The 22,296-nt window shown below is 45.8% G+C and overlaps 1 protein-coding gene across 1 annotated transcript in view; it reads left to right on the forward strand.

The window, feature by feature from the left end:
- CPS1 (carbamoyl-phosphate synthase 1) overlaps nt 1-22,296 on the forward strand; it is a 288,535-nt gene that overhangs the window by 247,684 nt on the left and 18,555 nt on the right. The window contains exons 26-34 of the mRNA XM_075933931.2: nt 3,449-3,630; nt 6,810-7,004; nt 7,762-7,829; nt 10,281-10,356; nt 14,430-14,507; nt 15,514-15,621; nt 16,756-16,845; nt 19,244-19,414; nt 21,625-21,699. Of these exons, the coding sequence (XP_075790046.1) occupies nt 3,449-3,630; nt 6,810-7,004; nt 7,762-7,829; nt 10,281-10,356; nt 14,430-14,507; nt 15,514-15,621; nt 16,756-16,845; nt 19,244-19,414; nt 21,625-21,699 (1,043 nt within the window). The remainder of the gene's footprint in view (nt 1-3,448; nt 3,631-6,809; nt 7,005-7,761; nt 7,830-10,280; nt 10,357-14,429; nt 14,508-15,513; nt 15,622-16,755; nt 16,846-19,243; nt 19,415-21,624; nt 21,700-22,296) is intronic.

Raw genomic sequence — 22,296 nt, forward strand, 5'->3', positions numbered from 1 at the left:
GCTCATTTAATACTTTTTTCACATGGCAACGGAACATGCGAGGACATAGTGTGTAGCGTGTGGATTCCGAATACAGAGCTTGCCTTTTCAATTTGCTAACACGTTTCATGCCCTGGAAGTAGAAAGGAGCCCTCTTGCATCTGTTCAGCTGAAATGAGATTGCTTCAGGTGAAAGGAGAGATTTTTTTTGTTTTCTGTTTCTTAGTTGCAACTAACAGTAGAGTTCTTGGAATCTAGTATCTTGTGTCCAAATTCATTGCGGTGCCACTTATGATAGTTTGAATTCACATCCGCCAGTAATATGTGACAGTGTTCAGCCCCTTAGTGTTTGAAGGAGTATGTGCGCTGTTTCAGTAGGTCATGCTAGTAATAATAAGAAAATACTTGTTCCCTATAATTCTTTGAACTGGGCCAATAACTCGCAGTGTGCACTGTGGTAATTCCTGCCACTTCTTCTGTTCTTCTGTCCCCAAACAGCTTGCAATTCTTAACCTTGATTCGCTCTTCAAAACAATTTGCCGTGCAATATTTGGTCTATAAGCCACTCACAACAAGTGTGCTGAAAGTCTTCAATATTTGAAATTCAGACAAATGTTGATTAGTTTTGTGCGGACATGCAAGTCACACAGTATGTTTCAAGTCTCTGATTTGAACATCACAACTCTTCAAATCAGGTTTACAATGTGAATATTCAGCTGAATGAAATCAGAATTAATTCTCCAGGAATAAGCTCTCTTGTTTGCTGAATTTGTGAACATTTGGGCCAGTAAACATATTAGCAGAAAGTAAACACAAAAGGGCTGCAAGGCTGTTGACCAATTCAAGCAAATATTTGAGGATACTATTTTGCAGTGTTCACCTAGAACAAGTAATTATTTTGGACAAAAAGCATGGGTCTGACCTTCTTCAGGTATATTTTGTCCTTTAGAAAAACGCATGGTCATCTCCTGTAAAAGCAAAGGAGGCTGTCGCATGGGGATACAGTAAATGATTACTTGCGCTTCTGAATATGTTTTCCTAATGCAATGGCTAAGGCAGTAGTTTCTTGCTTAGTGATCCTTGGAAGACAGGAATACAAAGTTTCACATGCTGTTCCTCGTAAAACCAAAGAGAAGTTGCAATTTAGTGAGTCCCATCTAGCTTTCTCCCTATTCTTGTAGTTGCAAAACTAGAACCGCTCAAAGAAATGCGAAAGGCACGGTTGTGAAAATTTCAGAATGATTTCCAAATTGATTCAAAATGGACCAATCTCCTATTTTTCCCACACATATTTCTACGATACTTTAAATTGAAATTTTAAATCAAAACCTTTTCAAAATCATTAAACACGTTAACAAAATCTACAATTACTTACTGACAGCTGATTGTTTTTTTTCTTTTGTTTTTGTAACAAGAAATGTCGATAATGCTTTCAGTTAATTTTTGTATCAAACTATTGATACACAAGTGTTTATTTTAAAATAAATGCCATTTGTGATGGGGAAAAAATGTTCAGGAAGTGTAGACCTATTTTGTGCAAGGTAATTGTGACAACATGAATGATTCAAGAGTTATTAAAAACTACTAGGCCATATTGTGTATTTTTAAATAGCATCCCCTGATCCTAAACCGATCTGTGCTTTTGGTTTTTCTTCTTATCTTTTTGATAAAATATAAGGTGCCAAATTAAGGTATGGTGTAAACTGGTGCAAATACATTGACTTCTCAGGAGTTATGGCCTGCTTACATTAATGTACCTCTTCACGGGTGATTATCAATATTACTAATTGGCTACACTTCCCCTGAGTCTGGACATGGCAATTACCGGATGTGCCTGGCATATACTTGCACACATTTTGCAATTTTCCAGGCTTAAATCCAATGCTGATGGCATATGAGGTTCATGTCTCAAAATTGGAGTTTCATATACATGTAAGGACACTTGAATAATTGAAATTCAATTAAAATGGCTGATGACATTTGGGTGACCTCTACTGGGAAGGGCCATTTCCAATTTTGGGTTTTTTTTTTTTTCTGTATTCAGCATCTCAAAATGCATGAATGAAACATGCAGTAGACTCAAGATTCTAGCTCGACAGGAACTTGGAAATTAATTGTGTGTCAGTTAGTAAGTGACCTGTGTGTTACTAGATAGTGTGGAAAGAGCAACTCTGTGCAGGTTGAATTTCAATCAGAACTTGTAACACAATTATACGCAATAACCGCACAGATAGTTAACGATCGTGTAACTCGGGTTGAGTCTCAGCTCTTTTTTAACAGCTCATAACCATAATAATCTAATCTCCCTTACATCTGAAGACACCTCATTCTCTGTTTATGATTATCCACTGGTACAACATAGCTGAGAAACAAATGTAATATAAGATAATGGACACCACGGGTCTGATTCTTCCCTGACCTGCATCTTATTTAGTCATTTAGTCACCATGGCAAAGTAAGGGCAGAGTTGCTGTTCAATGTCCCTATTCTAATTTGACTCTGTACATTGCAAGCCAATGGAAAATCTGGCCGACACTCTGTTAACTAAACAACATGTAAATTAACAGTGTACTGCTCTCTAGACCAGTGGTTTTCAAGCTGTAGGATGTATGTGGGTGGGTGGGTGGGTGGGGGGAGGGTCTGCAAAGGATATCTGTGATTTCCAAAGGGGTCTGTATCTCCCTTAGAAATGTCTCAGGGGTTCAGAAATGAAAAAAGGTTGAAAGCCTAGAGGGTAGGGAACAAACACGCGCTCTTCTTATCCTATGGCTTTCCTTTCAGACAGTACCTCTGGAGATATAAGCCGGGGTGAGGACATTTTTTGAGCTAGAGGCTGCTGACCCACAGGAAAATCAGGAGGGGGACGCGCAGAAAGCAAAAAGCAAAACCAAAGACGCAACCCCCGCCCCCCCAAACAAACCCTCACTGTTGTGACCCCTGACTGAGAAAGGGAAATCCACTCCCCACCTTCCCATCACGCATCAGTCTAGGGGGGCCCAGCCTGGTACATTTTGTGTGCTACAGCCCAGTGGTGGGGCGGCAGGGAGGCATGAGCGTCAGCGCGGGCTCCCTAATGCTGGGTGTGTGTGTGTGTCTGAGCCTCAGGGGCTGGATCCAGTGAGGTCAGGCACCTCTCAGCTTCTGCCTCTTGGCTTAAGCGCTCTCTCCAGGAGAAAATGTGTGTGTTGGAAAACGGCAGCGGTGGGCAGGTTGCGACAGACAAGCGTACCTGTGTGCAGTCAGACAGGATGGGAGGCTATCTTCCCAGAGCAGCTGAGCCAATGCACATGGTACGCATGAGAACTTATAGTTAAGGGGTCTTACCATTGCCATGCAAAGCAGTTAGATTTCTTGGACTGACCTGACAAGTGATCTTGTTTCTTTCCTTTAAGCACGTCTGTGCATCCCGCTGCTGCTCCTTCCTTGCCACCCTCTCCCACTTATTCTTCTGCCTTTGTCCTCCTGACAGGGAGCAGTGTGGAGTTTGACTGGTGTGCTGTCTCCAGCATCCGCACGCTGCGTCAGCTAGGCCACAAGACCGTTGTGGTGAACTGCAACCCGGAGACGGTGAGCACAGATTTTGATGAATGCGACAGACTGTACTTCGAGGAGCTGTCCCTGGAGAGGATCCTGGACATCTACCAACATGAGGTAAAGAACAAGAAATTGAAGATGTAACAACAGAATCCCCTAATGCAGACCCAACTTCTCGAATTCGGCTCCCTAGTGGCTTTGGCTGCGGTGGCCACACAGTCAACCTGTGGAACCCCTTGAAGGAGGATGTGGTGAAGGCTAGGACTTTAACAGGGTTCAAAAAAGAGCTAGATAGATTCATGGAGGTTAGGCCCTCACTGGCTATTAGCTAGGATGGGTAGGAATGGTGTCCCTAGCTTCTGTTTGCCTGGAAATGGGTGACAGGAGAGGGATCATGTGAGGATTACCTGTTGTGTTCCCTCCCTCTGGGGCATCTGGCATTGGCAACTGTGGGCAGACAGGACACTGGGCTAGATGGACCTTTGGTCTGGTTCATTATGGCTGTTCTTATGTTCTTATAGTGTACTCTAAAGCTAGTAGCTTTTAGATCCATTTTACGCATGGCTGCCGTTCCTTGCAGACCACTCAATAATGCCAAAGAACTATGAAGGGAGTTTGCAAAGGTGACGTATGGTGCAATATTTGTAAGCAGATTTAATTTGTGGCACAGTCATCGATTGCTCAAATTAATTTCTCGGCCCTTGCCATTTTGAGTCTTAGCTCCCAAATCTGCAAGCCCGTAGGCACATACTTAAAGCATGTTGAACAACTCCCATGCCTACAGCTACCAAGAGATGAAGTGCTTGCAGCCTCAGGCCTTATTGAGTAGGGGTTACGTGCAGGATGGTTTCCAAAGGGTTGGGCTGGGAAGTGGTAAGCCGGCAGGCAGCGTGGAAGGAGGTAGGGAATTAAAATGACGTTACTGCTGCATGTGCAATAAGAATTGGGCCAATAATATAGTGCAGGTGTTCTTAAGATGGGAGTCACACACCTGTTGGGGGGCTGTAACCACACTGCCCTTCCTACTAAATCGGGAGGGGGAAGTGTAGTTTGTAGAGTGGTCATGACTGGATGGGGGCAGAGTCATTCTCAGTCCCAGTATGGAAACGCTGGAGAGCCTGGATTTATAGTCCACAAATGTGGGCTTCCCAGACGAGATTTTCAATTGAGCCATGGGGAATTATGCACTGAAACCTTGTTGAAATTTGTTGGGGGTTGACAGCCTAACTCCCTTCAGCAATGTTGGGAACCGCAGCCCAGGCGGTGGCTGTGGTTTGGCCTTTTCCCGGCTCTCTTTTCGGTCCGTAATGAGTTGATCTGAGCTGTTTTGCACATGGCAGCAGGTTTCTAAAGATGTTATTGGAGCGTGGCCATTTTCCGGTGGAACCACATTACAAGCAAGAAGAAAAGCCAATCAGACCTATTGTCCCGTTTACTTGTTCTTGAAAAAACCATTCACGGAAATGCAATCTGTGTCCATCTTCAGAATGGCTTTTCCTGGCAAGGATGGAACCATTTATCTTCTTGCTCCTTTCTACTTCCTCTAAAGTGTTGATAAAAAAAAAGTAGCTGAAAAGCATCGATCCTGGACAGACTGATGCTAATTGTGACTCTGCTCCTCAGACTACCAGCCCAGTTCTGCTCTCTTGAAAAGTTTGCATGTGGTTCATCTAACTAAGCATCTAGACTCTCAGGGTACGTCCTCACTGCACAACTAGTTCGAAATAAGCTCTTCTGGACTTATTCTGAAATAGCTTATTTCAAAATAGCACGTCTATAATACAAGGAAGCCTCAAAATTAGTCGAAGGCGGGCTTCTCTAATGTAGACATGATATCTTGATTTAGACCCTCCAGAGACACTGGGGAGGAATAACTTAGAATGGCCCTGGTGAGAGGCTATTTCGAAATAGCAGCAGTGGAGGGTCTACATGCGCCTTATTTCAAAATAGCTATTTCGGAAGAGGCGTTATCCTCGTAGAATGAGGTTTACAGAAGTTGGAATAAGCCATCTGTTATTTCGAAATTATGGCAAAATAACGGACTGGCTGTGTAGATGCTCACGTTGTTATTTTGATATAACGCTAGTGATCTCGAAATAACGGTGCAGTGTAGATGCACCCTTAGTTACTTAACCAAAACTGGAGTTCTGAACGTGGGGGGAGGAATCAGACTGCCAAGGAAATGACACTGATGAAACACAACACATATTAACTGCAGGATCAAAGAGATGGGTGAGGAGGGAGCAAATGCTCATTTAAACACAAATAGCTTTGGTAATTAGCACCTAAGGTCAGAAAACACACAGGCAGAGAATAATGTGTTTCTATTGAAGTCTGGCTCATCTGTAAATTCCCCCCAATGCGATAGTTATTCTTTGTGAGTCTGACTTTAGACTTCTTGGGATAGACTCTGACCCAGGGGACGCTGACAGGAGCCGTGCTTTTCCCTGTCGGGTCTGGGACATTTTGGGGTGGCCCCTGGCATTGGAGCTGGAGTCTGAATGAAAGCGAAAGTTGGGGCTGGAGTTCTGTGTAAAGCTAAGACCTCCTCGCTGCCCTGACTTCGTTATTTGGTTGCTGCCTCATTTCCTTGTTGTCACTCCTCCTGATGAAGTGGCTGTAGTTAAGTGAAAGGGGGATTAATGAATTTTGGGGAGAGGCAGTTAAAATGGGGGTAGGTAAAGGATTTATTTCTTAAACTTATTCCTTTAATGAGCTGAAGTCAGACCCCTAAGGGCACCTTTATATTGTGATGCTGAAGTCTCCAGCAGGGTAACCTTAATTTGCTTGCTATAACTGTCTCTACACATTTGAAATTGCTTGCTGGTTTAGTGTCTACAGTACAGACTTTAGATTGGGTTCTTTGCAGTGTCAACATGGTCTGTCTGATGTTTGCTAGGGAGACATTAAAACCATTGGGGTTAAGAGGCAAATGTCGGATTATGTTACATAACGAAGTCTAAAACTGATCATTGATCGTTAGCTCTTGTTTAGTGCTTTTCATCAGTGGACCACAAGAGAGGGAATTATCATTAGCCCCATTTTACAGGTGGAGAAACTGAGGCACAAGGTGGTGAAGTGCCTTTCCCGTTGTCTCCCAACAGGGCAGGGACAGATAGGGGAATAGAACCCATGTCTCCCATAATGCCTAGTTTAAACTATTCCCAGCTACACACAACTCTGTGAGCTGGGCAGATTGCAAAGTAATCTCTTAATGGACCTTAAATGCCACCAACAGGTAACACATGGTTCAATGGCTTTATCTCTGACCACTCTTTCCCTCTCTCTGCCCCCAGGAATGTGCTGGCTGCATTATCTCCGTCGGAGGGCAAATCCCCAATAACCTGGCCGTGCCATTGTACAAGAACGGAGTTAAGATCATGGGCACTAACCCCATGCAGATTGACCGAGCAGAAGACCGCTCCGTATTCTCGGCTGTTCTGGATGAGCTGAATGTGGCTCAGGCCCCCTGGAAGGCAGTTAGCAGTTTGGTATGTTGGGGAGGATGACAGGGAAGGATTGTTTTTAGGATGTTCTCCTTGAGCGGCATAGCTTACAGGTTATTTTACCATGCTTTAGCAGCATTGCCTCTGGGTTCAGGAGGCACCCTACTGCTTCAGTCCCACTTTCTGTCATGCTGTGGACGGAGGCTTACACTGCAGCCCCAATCTTCCAGTCTGGTCAAGCTGTACTGTAAGGAAGATGGAAGGATGGCGATGGAGATGGGAGGGGAAGGTGACTTTAAACCACCTTTACATGCTCCTGATCCTGAGTTCTGGGGCAACTCCCTGGCACAAATTAGAGCAACCACAGGGCTGCTCTGACTTATCCTGAGCTGCCCATGGCCCTCTCCCTACAAATGTTATGGTAGCTGAACGTGGTCAGGGCATCGGTAGGAACTTCTCAACAGTTCCCCCTTGTCCCTAGACCAACTCTCTTCACTGAGAGCCGGAGGGCTGACACAGCAGATGCCATGGTAGCTCCAAAACTTTTGAGGATTTCTGCCTCTCTGCAGCAACAAGAAGACTCTAAAGTAGACCTGAGTTTATCTGGATGGCTTCTTCACACCCTATAGTGGGATGCCATCAGATTTTCTCACAACGGTGTAGATTGGGAAGAGCGGGAGAAATAGAACGAGAGAACGGCAATTCACTGCAGGCTGTGGGAACAGGTCTAAGTTTTCAATGCAAGTATTTTAAAAAAGTATATAGTTGCTCATGGTATGTTTCTCCTTTCTCCATCCTTTAGAAAGATGCTGTTGAATTTGCAGACTCCGTGGGCTACCCATGTTTGCTGAGACCGTCCTATGTTTTGAGGTAAAGCGTGTCTGACAGTGCACATCGCGTTGCATATGCTATCTGCAAGCCCTCTTTGAGGAAGGTGAGAGGTGGTCTCATGTTCCAGGAGACTGAGGGACAACACAGCACTCTCAGGCTTCACAAACTGTGCACCTACCCCTTGACAAAGAGACTCAAAAATCACTAAGCCCTCTGGACACAGATCAGAGGCAGGGCGTGGTTCTGCTAATATCTGTTGGCTGCAATACTTTTCTTTCTGCCTCGAGGCCCAAAGCATGAGTCATTGCTTGTGCTTCTCCTGTTATCCTTGGGAGCATTCTGCAGGGTGTGTCTTTATGGTGGAGAGAGAAGTGAGCTGGCATCTGGAAAAAGGGGAAAGGAACATGAATCCTGCCAGCAATGACAGCATAACCCATCAACACTGCTAGATGCAGCTTCTTGCCTTGCGCATGGTCGTGTTTTATGGCCATCTAGTCTTTAAAGAGAGGTCTTCCAAAAGCAAGCCTTTCCTCCAGCTGGACTTTGAAACAAGCTGTGTCAGCACACCCTGAAGGTTTGAGCGATGGCTCTTTGGAGGTGAATGCTGCAAGGAGATTTCTTCCCTCCTGAGTGGAGAGGAGAGAAGTAATTTGCTGGGCTCCATTTGCAAGTGTAAATGGAGCAGGCTCCTTTTTCATAACAGAAAGATAAATATCCAGAGGAAGGGGCATAATATTCACTTGGAATGGAACAAAAAAACCCGTTCTCTTAAAAACGAGATTCGCCGACCACTGCATCCTTACCGAAGACTCCTTTGGAATGTAAGACAGGATGATCTTTCTATAGCACTTTTACAGAATCCCATCAATAGTAGGAGTAGAAGTCTCTGGTAAATTCTGTAGAATGGTTAAATGAGACAGAAAAGGTGACATTCTCTGGGAAAAACTCTGGGATTTTGAGTAAATTCTATAAATCCTCCTTCTTCCATCCGAGTTCAGTTCAGTGGAAGTTTTCTATGAGCGTAGTTGCTTAGACAAGGCTTTTTCGAGTACATGTAGATACATTTAGGCTGGAGGGGATGCTTGCACGCTAATGTGTGTTTGTGTGTGGGAGTATAAGTATGTGCATGTGGACCTCATACACCATCTGGGTGTGGTGTACTGTCCCATCTACCACTCACAGAGAGACCAATGAGTCAGCTCCACACCCTTTGCTGACAGCCAACTGGCTTTTAATCCATGTTGTAGAAGCACTCATATAAGTGTAAAGTAACAACCGAATGGATAGGATTGGAGACATTCAATGCAGAAAAGACCTGTAGGCACATATTTCTTTCCTCACGTTTCCACCGGGGAATTGTTCCCTTGATTATAATTCTTAGTTGCTCAATTAACTACAATCAAGATTCTCAAGATTTGCCAGATGACTTGGAAAAAAATACTTAATCTTTGGATTACTTCAGTATTTGCCTTATACACGGTGTGCCACATCCTCCGTGGATGGTCAGTTGGATAGCTCCGTGGAAAGCCATGAATATGTTCTCGTTACAGCCATTGAGCAGCTTAGGTAAAACTGATGGGCTATCACAACTCACACTGTAAGGATTCTTGATGAAACGTCTTTAATTTTTTTTCCTTAAAAATTTCCTTTATAAAATTCCCCAAACTTCTGTGGAGATTATACACCAAAGTAAAGGGGAGGTTGAGAATTACTGAGCATGTGACACAGAACCCCTCCCCGACCAGCATAACAACCTTACAATCTTTTAAAGTTTAAGCAACTGTTTTGAAAAGGAGGCAAAGAACATCTTTTTTCCAGCCCCCCTCTCCCATCACTATGGATGGTGAGCTTTCAAAGAAATTGTTTGTCAAATAAGATACTCAAGCCCTAATAAGCATTTGGGGGAAAGATACTGCAAAATAATTCTCAGCAAAGTCCTGCACGTTTTTGGTGCACTCCCGCAGTTGTAAACATCCCCTGCCTGTGCAGTTTTGGCCCCGTGCACCATTGTGGCAGGTGAGCCATTTAGAAGTATCCCTTTTGATTGTGAACTCAGAGCTCTCATGAACACATGGAAAAAGGTCAGAAGCTAGTGGCGAGCCGAGGTGAGAGAGGCGGTTGCTGAATAGGCATCTCCTGGAACATGTAAAGAGTTTTGCAAACCCGTTACAGCATGGCATCAGCTAGGGGATCTTTGGGGAGAGCCAGCCACAGCCCCACTTCTTCTCTGATTCTTCCCTCAAGCACTGTTTCCTCAGGTGCTTTTTGCCATCACTTGGCATGTTGGATAAAGACAATAGAGATTCACCTTGGAGACCGACTCCTTCTTTCTTCCAGCCGAAAGGGGGGCGAGTGGTTTGGGTCGGGGCTATGCTTGGCTACTCCATACTGGTCAGGTATTCTGAGAGGGAGTGCTCTGATGTCTCGCTTGCTTGGCTGCTTTCAACACTCAACGAAGCTGACCTGTTGGTTTGCTCTCCTTATTCTCAGTGGGTCGGCGATGAACGTGGTGTTCACAGAAGAGGAGATGAAGAAGTTCTTAGCAGAAGCCACCAGAGTCTCCCAGGTATCAACCTTTTCCCTTTCTGTGTCTGTACAACTCTTTTCATTCATTATGCTCATTTCATTTGTACTTCTTCCCTATCTCTTGCCACGGCGCCTCTTCCCAGCTGTTTGTTTTCTCTGTTTGAGGACGAGGCAATTTAACATAGCTGATGGCACTTGCCCTTTCATTCCCTTCCTTCAGAGGGTGGCTTCTGATCATTCACAGACTGAATTGTCACTCCCTCAACAATGTTATCGAGGCCTTCAAGATGGATAGTCACTAGGAAACTATTTCGAAATACCGAAAATCGATTTAATAACTCCTGCAATAACAACATCGAAAGAGCATGTCCTCTATGAGGGGGACTTAAAATTAGTCGGAGGCAGGCTCCATTAATGAGGGCGTGCCACCTCGACTTCGAGCCTCAGGAAGCACTGGGGAGTCATTAGTTTGAATGACTCTGGGAAGTCGTTATTTAGAAATAGCAGCAGTGGAGTGTCCACACTACTGTTATTTTGAAATAATTAGTTAGAAATTAGTGTTGTTCACCGAGGAAAGTGGGAATACAGATTTCAGATTAAAAGGCCTGTTATTTTGAAATAACGGGCTTGGTTGTGTGGACGCTCTGCTTATTAATTCGAGCTAAAGGGGGTTATTTAGAAATAAAGCCCTAGTATAGACCACAGCACAGAGAGTATGGTGCCACTCCACAGGAATGGGGATCTGACTCCATTTGGAGATGGGCACCAAGGTCAAGTTCAAATAGCCATGTATGGTTGGGGCATAAGGAGCTTTTGCTATATATGCTGAGCATAATATATTGGGGCTGTTACCTCTCCAGCAATCCCATGCAAGGGACTATTTAGTGAGAAGAGGCTGCAGCTGTGACCTTCTTTTTCTTCTCAGTATCTATATCCTGTCACTTGGCATCCATCCACAGCTTGGATTTTACACTAACATCTCCTATCCTATTGATTTTTTTTTCACTCCATTCCTATAAATGCATAAAACTTTGCAAAGTTTCATGGTGACATTTAACTTTTTTCCCCCCATCTCATGTTGTGTATTCTGTTCTTTTAGCATGAGGGAAGAGCTGCTCTCTGCTTAATATATTTATCCGTTGGGATCATCGATCCATAGAGCTTACAATGCAGAAGATGAAAGCTGTGTTTTCCCTTTTAAATGCTTTCAAAAGCTAGTTGGGGATAATTGTTTTTTCATACAGGGAAGAGTTTGATCCCCAGGGGGTGAAATTTTGAGGGAGCAGAAGAGTGAAATGAGAGTTATTTCCAATAGCCTACAACAGGATCTAGCCAACGAAATCCAAGAACTTAGCTTGTTAGGCTCAATTATTTGTTCTGCTGAGTTTCTGCTGTGTCTGTCATTAGTGTTAATATGCGGTGGATATTTGGGATGCTTGAGGAAGGGGAGGGATAGGAGCATTCAACAACTGTGAAATAGCCAGAGTTGATCACTTGTATCTACACTGCATCCGTAGCTTGAAATATGCTATGCAATTTGAGCTATGCAAATTGCGTAGCTTATTTTGAGTCAATTTCACAATAGCTTCTTTTGAAATTTGGTGCTGTCTACACAACACTTATTTTGAAATAAATCAGTATTTCGAAACGTCCCTTACTCCTTGTGGAATGAGGCTTACAGGGATGTCAGAATAGTGAGCCCGTGATATTTCAAAATAACAGGTGCCCTCAAAAGACGTGGAAAATAGCACTGCAGTGTGGGTGTAGGCTGTATGGTAGACAAACGTATTCACAATCTCTGAGTTTAGTCCTGACTCTTTTCCCATGTTACTGTCATTTATTTCCTCTCCCATGCATGGTCTCTGATCTGAGCAGACCTGACATGCAATAAATACGAGCATCACAAATAGCTGGGTATTAAAAAAAAAAAAAAAGGCAGTAACTCTTCAGTGACACCAGACTCCGGCACAGGCTAAGCACGGTATGGTTTGACCAAGTTAGGTATTTTTACGAGTGATGGGGTTCAGCCTCCAGCGAGGTGAGCTGAGTCAAGTGATAAGACACTGTACAGGTGATAGCACCTGTAAAGAAGAAGAGAAGTCAGTACCACACAACATACTCAGAATACATCCGACATTTTCCTCTGTGTAAGTCCAATCACCTTACAAAGCAGGGTAAGTGTCACTAGCGCCAGTTGAGAAATGAGAAATTAAGGGCCAGCTGTTCTGAAGCCTTCAAGGCCATCACCCACCACTGGAGCCAGATGTTCTGGCTTCTGAGAATGTGGCCCCCACAGCTCAGGTTTTTAATGGTATTTCGGTACTTGGAGTGCTTAGCATCGTAGCACCTAATGTATTTAGGAGTCCGACTCTCATGGACAGTCCATGGAGCTGTGACACCTCCCACCAGCTGAGGAGTTGCTCCTTCATACACAGAGCTTCTGTGGGGAGCTGGGGCTACAGAATCTTAGCACCACTTACTGTGGTCTATTGATGGGGACAAGGGTGAGTGTTCGTATGCAGGCCCCTGTAGCTGTGATTGAAATGTTTCCCTGCACCCAAAAAGGCTGGAGACCTCACTGACCCCCTGGTTCATATTGGGAACATTGCAGGCTGTTCCCCAAGAGGAAAGTGCATGGAGAAGACAAATTTGGACCTGCCCCACCCAGGGGACATGGACCTCTCCCCTGGCTGTGCCTGCTGGAGAGGCACTTCTCACCTGGTTCCAACCTGTTGTGGCGAGAGAGGGCTGGGGTTGTCCTCTCTCCCCAATGCAGCCTGCATCCTCAACCCCTCATCATCAGGGTCACCATTTTATTTTCTAAAAAACAAACACTGATTGCGTTAAGGGCCCAAGCAATGCTGGGTAAATCTAGTATCAAGCCAATAGTACTTGGCAATTTGCTGTAATTCTCAGAGTGGGATTTGACAGAGGCAGGTTGAATTATGGACTGGTCCAGGGAAGGGGTGGTACGCGGAGCAGGTGGCCCAGCAGAAAGCTTTGGAGGTGCTTGTGGGAGAAGTGGAAAGTCCAGTGTTGGAGGAGGGAAGCTGTGGAACGGAGTTGCCCAACGAAAGAATGGCTCAGCAAGGAGGGAAAAGGCTGTGAAAGGCCTTGAAAGGAAGGGCAAGAATCCTGAATTCAATTCATTGGCGAAGTGGGAGGCAGGGAAGGGGATGCCACGGTAAAGTGACAGGCAGGGAAAACAACCAGAGAGGGTGGGCATTGAGGAGCCCTGAGAGAAGTTACAGTGGTTGCGCGAAGAGGTGACGGCAGCCCAGATGATGGTGTTGCCATGGGGATGGTGAGGAAAGCAGGGTCCTGGCAGTGCTATGCTGCAAGGAGCTGCTTGGATGTGTGGGCAAAGTCAGAGAAAAGGCAGAGTCGGAGGCAATGCCTGTGGCATCTGTGGGCGGAGCCGGGCTCTGTGAGGAGCCAGAGGGGGTGGAAGGCGATAAACTCTCTCTGGTGTGCCAGAGAGCGCAGAAGGCCAAAAAGACGACAGCAGAGACTGTCCCGGGGGAGGGGATTTGGAGAGAGCCCAGGATGACTAATGGTGGCCCAAGTTGAGTGGCAGCTCATCAGTGGGGAAATGGGGGAGTTAAGTGGTGCAGTAGATTCAGCGATGGGGGGCATGAATTGAAATAAGGGGCGCCCCTGAGGGAGCAATCGGTAGTGCAGAGTCCTCAGTTAGGCAGATTACCAGTCACCCTGTGGACCGGTGACCGAAACCCGGAGGAGGCTGTGGCGTTCTCAGCGGAGGAACGTTGCCTGGTAGTTAAGGCACCGGTTTGGGAATCAAGACCCTGGAGGTGAAATGCTGGGAGCGCTGGATGGGGGTGTGGCCGATAACTGTCATGACTCAGGATTTCACCAGAATTTCTCTGCCTGCCACTGTTATCGTGGTGAGCCACGCCTCTTGTGCAGCACTTTTCAGGAGACAGTCCGGGCGATGCTCTTTCATCTTGCCAGGGCTGCGTTTGTGCCTGTGAAGTGAGAATGCGAACGTTTCCCTCGCGGTGCCTCCAGACGGTTTCCCAGGGTCAACAGCTCCCGTGGGACCAAAAATGTGCTCTCCTAAAAGTTTCATTTTCTGTCTTGTCCTGGTGACAGGAGCACCCGGTTGTACTCACGAAATTCATCGAGGGAGCCCGAGAAGTGGAAATGGATGCTGTCGCCAAGGCTGGAAAAGTAAGAACTGTATTTTATTTTCCTTATATTTCATTTTCCCTATTTTTTTGTTATGTTTTTTGTTTTTTTTTATGGGGGGGCATGCAAAGTGTGAATCACCTGGGTTCGATTAACCCTGTGGTAGAAGAGGAGGGTTTTGTGCCATGGTGCAAAGAGCGGTTTTGTAGCTGAGCGGAACAGAGATGAACTGAAAACAAAATTGATTGTTCATGGCTAGCCAGTCTCCTGAGAGTTTTCAGCCTCTTGAAGATACCTGCCTTGGATAGGTCTTCTAGCTGCAGTTCCTGCTTCAAGATTTTGCCTTTCTCCCTTTTCTCTGGGCCTTTTGTCTTCCTCATATGGTGAAAGAGTGAGGGTGAATATAATCACATTTCCTAATCAAGGCCCTTTGCTTTTCTCTGCATACTTCATTAGCATTTCCCTCTGTCAGGGCCTTGGGATTCAAAAGTGCTTCTGACAAGGCCTGATCCAGTGTCCGTTGGAGTCTATGAAAGAACTTCTTTGCGGCTTTGGATTGGGACCGAAAACAGGAGCATAAGGATTTACTGTGATAGCTCAGACATTGCTCCATTAAGTCCATTATATCCTCCCTCTAGCAACGATCAATACACGCTGCTTCCAAAGGAAGTGAAACTAATCCACAGCCCAGCCGGGCCTTTGTAGAAATGATGCAAAGAGGAGGGGTGAGCAGGAATTGCTTCATCTGGACAACCCAGACAGACAGATAATGGCCTGAAGCAGGAGATTTGATTTTCATTACTATTACTGCAGCTTGCAGCACTGCGGTCCAGCGGTGTGCGCTGGCCGTTGTTTGCATCCACTAGTCCTTTTAAATTCCTGCAAAATGTGCTTGAAGAGCCAGGAAATTCCATGTTTTTTTTGTGTCCCTGTCCCTGTGTATCTCTCCCCCTGGGCCTGTGCAGAACTCGTCTTTGTGGTGGGCCTGGCGGTGAGGCTGGAGCTGGGCATGTCAGACAGGATGACCCATGACTCTTTCTTCACACAGGTCATCTCACATGCTATCTCGGAGCACGTGGAGGATGCAGGTGTTCACTCTGGAGACGCCACCCTGATGCTGCCCACCCAGACTATTAGCCAAGGAGCTGTGGAGAAAGTGAGTGTTTTGCTAAAATTGACTCATTAGCTCAGGCCATAAAGACCCAGAGTTTCAGGCCCTCTTCCTAAAAAGATACGCTGTGGGATATGGCCAGGAACAGTGTTCAAATTGCAAACACATCCAGAAACTTTCTTCTTCTCCTCATAGAAAACTGGAAGGGACCTTGAGAGGTCATCAAGTTCAGTCCCCTACCCTCATGGCAGGACCAAGTACCAATCCTGACAGATTTGCTCCCAATCCCTAAGTGGCCCACTCAAGGATTGAGATCACAACCCTTGATTTAGCAGGCTAATGCTCAAACAACTGAGCTATCCCTCTCTAATCACAGGAGTCCCTAATACAGAGCTGAGTTTTGCAAACCCCTTTATAAAAGTGGTGGAACATGGAATGGTAGGCTGGGACATGATAGCAGTTTTCAAATACCTAAATGGAGGAGGGAGAAAAAGCACCATTCTCCTTGGCTTCTGATGACAGGACAAGAAGCAATGGGCTTAAACTGCAGCAAGGGAGATTTAGGTTGGACATTAGGAAAAACTTCCTACCTTTTCAGGGTGATTAAACACTGGAATAAATTGCCCAGGGAGGTTGTGGAATTTCCATCACGGGAGATATTGAAGAGCAGGTTAGACAGACCTGTCAGGGAGGATGTAGATGGTGCTTGGTTCTACCAGGAGGGCAGGGGATGGGGCTTGATGACCCCTCGAGGTCCCGTCCAGTCCTAGTGTTCTAGGATTCTAGATGGGATGGTGGCTTCTTTCCCAGTTTATTTCAGGATAGTGTTGATACAGATACTGTTGATCTTTGATGACGCAAGTATATTGCTAAGTGACTGAAGCCTGTAAAGTACCCACTTAGCTGAAACCCAGTTTATCGGAAATGTGAACCGCCCCATCCCAGCCTGCAGTGCGTGATGTTTAGGGAGTCCCCTCACACCATGCAGTGGTTAAATGCACGAGACTCCATTTTTATTCCCATCACCTCGTGTGGACATTCTGGCTCTGGGTTCCTCGGCCTCATAGGACAGACACGATCTCCAAAGGCTGCTGCGGGTTGTGAAGACCATGGCCAAGCTCCCACCTTGGAGCCGATCTGTGCGTAATAAATAACCTTATGCTGCCTATTTTTTTGTAGGTGAAAATTATCACCAAGAAGATTGCTCGGGCCTTTTCCATCTCGGGGCCATTCAATGTTCAGTTCCTGGTGCGAGGAAACGACGTCTTGGTAAGAACTGCGGAGGAGGAGACTCAGGCGGCTCCAGTGTTGTGTCCTGCCAATGTGCCATTTCTCTGTGCTCCCCCTCAGGGCAGAGAGACTGAGGCAACAGCAGCTACATGCTGTAGTCCGAGCGTGGGTCTGCACACATAATGCCTGCCTTGTTCAAGGGCCTCTCTGTGCCACGGAGATACCTTTCCCTGCTGTGTAAAGCACTCTGTGGTGCAGCGTGGGTATGTCTACATGGCAAGCCATTATTTCGAAATATTAGCGAGCTGAAGGACTTCTTACTCCGACTCCTGTAACCCTCATTTCACGAGGGCTGTGTCTACACTGGCAAGTTATTCCGGAAAATCAGCCACTTTTCCAGAAAAACTAGCCAGCTATCTACACTGGCCGCTTGTAAAATCATCAGTGCTTTTCCGGAAAAATTATGCTGCTCTCGTTCGTGCAAAAGTCTTTTTCCGGAAAATTGTTCTGGAAAAGGGCCAGTGTAGACAGCACAGTAGTGTTTTCCGCAAAAAAGCCCTGATCGTGAAAATGACGATCGGGGCTTTTTTGCGGAAAAGTGCGTCTAGATTGGCCACGGACGCTTTTCCGGAAAAGTGCTTTTCCGGAAAAGTGTCCTGCCAATCTAGACGCGCTTTTCCGAAAATGCTTTTAATGGAAAACTTTTCCGTTAAAAGCATTTCCGGAAAATCATGCCAGTGTAGACATAGCCCAGGAGTAAGGGAAATCGAAGGAAGAGTGCTCTCCCTTTGACTTCCTGCTGTGTAGACAGTGCCCAAAGCCAAATTACGCTATTTCGACTTCGGCTACAATGTGAAGGCAGATGGAGCTCTCTTCTTACAGGGCATGTCAACACTGAAGTTGCATCGCTTAATTTGACTTTTGCTCTGCTGTGTTGACGTGCCCTGTGAGAAGAGAGCTCCATCTGCCTTCACATTGTTGTCATTTGCGGGTGAAGCCATCTCTGTGAAATGGCTGTCTGGCAGCACATGGTTGTGTGAGGCTGTGCTCAAATCCAAATTTTCCAGAAGGATAATTTCCAAATGTGATTTATAGGCCTGGGACTCATGCCCCATTTTATTAACAAAGCGTCATCTTGACTTTATCATGCACCGGCTGACCTTTCGGTAGCCTGGATCTTGATGGGCCGCATGCTAAAAGCTAGAAGGGCAATATGGGTGGATGTGAAAGGGGCAAACCGAGTGTGTGCACCACTAAAAGGTGATCTTTCAAGAGTGCTATTAAATACAGGTGTACAACAAATGTCTGATCCTTGCAGGCCAACATCAGTGGGTGCTTTGCTCGCTGTCACTAACTGGGAAAGTCAAGGGAGTCCTGGCCATCTGTGAAAGGGGGAGGTTTGTGTTGGGACGGGAAGGGAAGATTTTACAAGACTCAAGTGATTTTGTGCTGACTGAACTGCTAGTTTGGGAATGAATCTTCCCAGCACTGTCCACCTCATTTTCTTTCTTCTCTTGTGATCTCCTTCTTTATCCACCTTACTTTAATCTGCCTTTCTCACCCCAGTTCACTCACTCCCTCACGTACCTGGATTCCTCCTCTTCTCTCAAACCCCAGTGACACTCTGTGTCGGGCACTGACTTTGTTCCTAGCTTGTGTCGCTAAACATATCCCAGCTAAAGAGCCCAAAAGTCCGCTTGACCAGATGCTTGCCTGGAGAAATTTTCACTCCCCAAAGAAATAGTGTGACAGCAAGGAAAGGGCCAAATAAGCTTGAGTGTTTATAACTAGCTCATGGTGTTTTCTCCCTTCCTCCACCTCCGGTTTGGGCACTGATGTGTTTGAAGCCAAGGCTATGGTGTGGAAAACACAAGACACATTTTCAAAAGTGACTGGTGATTTTGGGTAACCAGCCCTGTGAAAACCAGGCTCCAAGAACCATCAGGTTGGCTCCTCACAATCACTCAGGCCTTGCCTACACAAGAAGGAAGATCGCTGCTGCTGTGCTCGATCTTCCGGAGTTTGATGTAGGGAGTCGAGTTAAGACTCACTAAATCAAACTCAGAGGGCACCCCCACCAGCGTTCAGAACTCCTGCTTTTTCAAGGAGTAAGGGAAGCCGATGGGGATGCCACCAAGCACGCCTTAAGGTAAGCCGACTCCAGCTACGTATTCTACAAAGCGGGAGTTGCGTTCCTTAAGCCGAGTCGCCTAGGTCTAGAGCCTCAGAATCTTGACTGCAATTCCCATGCCTGAGCATGCACCTTATATGAGAATTTGGTGAGATTTCTCTCCAGCTCCTGTGAGTGTTATCCCAGGACGAGTTTCCAGAAACCTCCAGAGCCTGTTTATGCTTGTGAATTTGCACCCGAATAGGAGCTTGACCTCTGCACTTCACAAATCCATGGCACTGAAGAATCTCCTCTTTATCCCTTCAGGTGATAGAGTGCAACCTGCGGGCTTCACGCTCCTTCCCCTTTGTGTCCAAGACTATTGGCGTAGACTTCATCGATGTGGCCACAAAGGTGATGATTGGGGAAAAGATCGACGAGTCATCCCTGCCTACCCTGGAACGACCCATTATCCCTTCTGAATATGTTGGGATTAAGGTATGGCTTTGAGAACCAATGGGATTAAGGAAACAGCGGAGAAATTACGCTGGCTCCTGCTAATAGGCTTGACGTTAGGATTTTGTTCCTTCACTACCTTTAATTAATAGGGAACAATCCTGCCAAGCACATTAGCTTCAACCTGGGCTCTAAATGTGCATGTCCAAAACTGTGCAGCCCAAGTTTCAGCCTCTTCTTGCTGCCTTCTGAGAAATGTGCACAAATCTCTCTTCTTACGCCCCAAAGTCGCATGCCCAAGGATTTAGGCATGGAGTTTTGTGTGGTTTTTTAAAGGAGGGGAGGCTCTTTTTTTGAATCTCCCCCCCCACACATACACACTCTGGGTGAAACCTTGGCCCTTTTGAAGATAGGAAAACTCTCCTTGACTTAAAGGGGGCCCAGATTTCACCCTTCCTAACTCTCTGCCTGTACAAATAAATAAAGGATGGGTACTCAAGACATTTTCAGCACACGTTAAGAAATAAAGTTCTGTTTTCAGGCTGATGTTTCTAATAAAATGTGGAAGAGCCGTACGGACAATCTGCTGGAAGTATAAGTAGAAATGTGTCTAAACGTATTATTTTTCAAAGTACAGAATGTTCCGACATTCAGGAAGCAAGACTTTATATTTATTGAGAGCATAGCTTGTGTATGATTAAATATACAGGGAGTGAGGGCAACTTCCTTCTGCTAACTTACTGTCCAAACCAAACTGCTCTGCATATAATGATATATTGGAATATATTAGAATATAATGGAGATCGATGATCAACTTAGGGAGGGAAGTAGCCGTCCAACTTCCACACCGTGTAGAAGCTTCAAATATCGATTTATGCCAGTGGTCGAGTTTTCTGAAATTGATGATTTGCTATTTTAATAGTTTATTGGATGGATCCGGCAGTGCTGTTAGCTAAAGAGTCCAGGGTTACATCCCTTTCGGAATGTTAGCACCAGAGTGAAAACCCCTAATGTGTTCCTGCAGGTTTCCCTGGGAAACTCTTGCATTGCTGATGTTCTGTATTTATTCAATATTGTTAAATCTAACGACTTGCTAACAGTTTTTTGAACGCTGACAAAATACGCCATAGAGATACAATCCTCCTTATAAGACATCCATGTTTTCCAGATGCCCCTTCCACATTTTTTTATTTCTAGGAACATTGGCATTAAAACGGGATTTTGTTTCTCAAACGGCACTTATATGCTCTGAGATAAAGATGTTAAAAATGTCACCTCGACGGATCTGCTTCCTTATGTATTGAGAGTCAGAGCTTCTTAATATGGGTGACTGGTGTACATGCTTTTGCTGTGTTTCATTGTGGCGCCAGCACTGCTAGCAGAGTGACATGGAGTCAACAGCACAGGAAGCTGGTTGGCAGGGGAAATGGGCACTCCAGAGCACTGTCTGCCGGGAAGCCATCTGCTGAGTGAATTGGGGAGCCAGCTGTCCAGGCTGCCAGACTGTCTGGATGGGTGTCTCTCTGTACTGCCCAACATCTGTAACCAGCTGCCCAACTCAGTGTGTTGGGTGCCCAGGCAAGCTGTTGTGAAGCCAGGGAAACTGGAAGCCCAGAAGAGCCCCAACTTTGCAACTGCCTTCTGGGGGGCTATGGAGGAGCCGGAGAGCTGTGAATGCTGAGCTCCCCATTGGCCTATCAGTGGGGCTGGTGAGGAGCTCGGGGCCCAAGGAGGCAGACAAGGGGACTGGCAAGAGCCAAAGCAGCTTTCCATGGAAAGTTTAGTCCAAATTGACCCAATCCCACCGAACTTCTGGATTCCAACAAGCATTTCCTGACAGAAAAACGTGCGGTCACAAAAATTTCTGATCAGCGCCACTCAGCATGTCCCCGAGAGCAGCACATCTGTCTCCTTGTCTTGGGAAACATTCAACTGCCCCTCCCTATTAAATAGCCTCTTAAAATCACAGTGTAGCTCCACATATAAGAAATCTCACCTCAGGTTCCTCACAGGGGCTTTGTGCTGGTCAAATCCATGATAGTTTCTCCCAGTCCCTGACCAAGGTTCAAGGGATACTTCAAATCCGTTTGGCTGCTCTTCTCGCTGGTCATCACCAAGACCAATGTGATCATTAGACGTATGCACCTTGTACATAAATTGGATCTCTCTCTCTCTTCTGTAAAGTAGACATCTGAATTCTAACCCCGTTAATTACTCAGTTTCCTTTCTATTCTTTTCCTTTCTTTTTCCAGGCTCCAATGTTCTCCTGGCCCCGACTGAGAGATGCAGACCCTATTCTCCGATGTGAGATGGCTTCCACTGGCGAGGTACCATTTGCATTTAAAAAAAAAACCCTAAGTCTTATAAGAGCTTGTCTCCTAATGGGACTTGAACGTGCCTTTTGAAAAAGAAGCAAAGACTTAGAAATGGAGACATTTTCCCCACCTCTAGCAAACAGATATGCGCCTTGTTTCTTGGGGGGAAAAAAACTACACAAAGGCATTCCCCTGAAGAATTCAATTTATTTGGCCACTGGATGTCCCTCTTGACCTGTGCCTCAAATCCAGCAGGAAATGTGTTCTCAAAGAGAGCTGTCAGTTCTGGAAAGTTCTCAGCGTGTCAGTACGTCTTACGAATCACCTAATTCTTGACAGGCACATATATACAGCCTTCAGCATCCCAATCAATGCATGTCAGAGCAGCAACAGCCGACGTCAGGTCAGGAGTGTTTGGTCTTGGAATGTACAGGCTACTTACTGGCAACAGATACAGATGATGATATTTTTATGGTTGCCTAGTAACCAGCAAGATGTGTGCTGGGGAGCCGAATGAGTGAACGAGCGAGTGTGAATAAAGGGTAGCCACTGAAGTATTAACTCCAGGTAGGAGTGTTGGGGTTTGGCTGTCTTTTCCAACCTTTCTGG

Source organism: Pelodiscus sinensis, chromosome 7 (assembly GCF_052426305.1).
Source record: "Pelodiscus sinensis isolate ZL-2025 chromosome 7, ASM5242630v1, whole genome shotgun sequence".
In the NCBI taxonomy this organism is placed as follows: Eukaryota; Metazoa; Chordata; order Testudines; family Trionychidae; genus Pelodiscus; species Pelodiscus sinensis.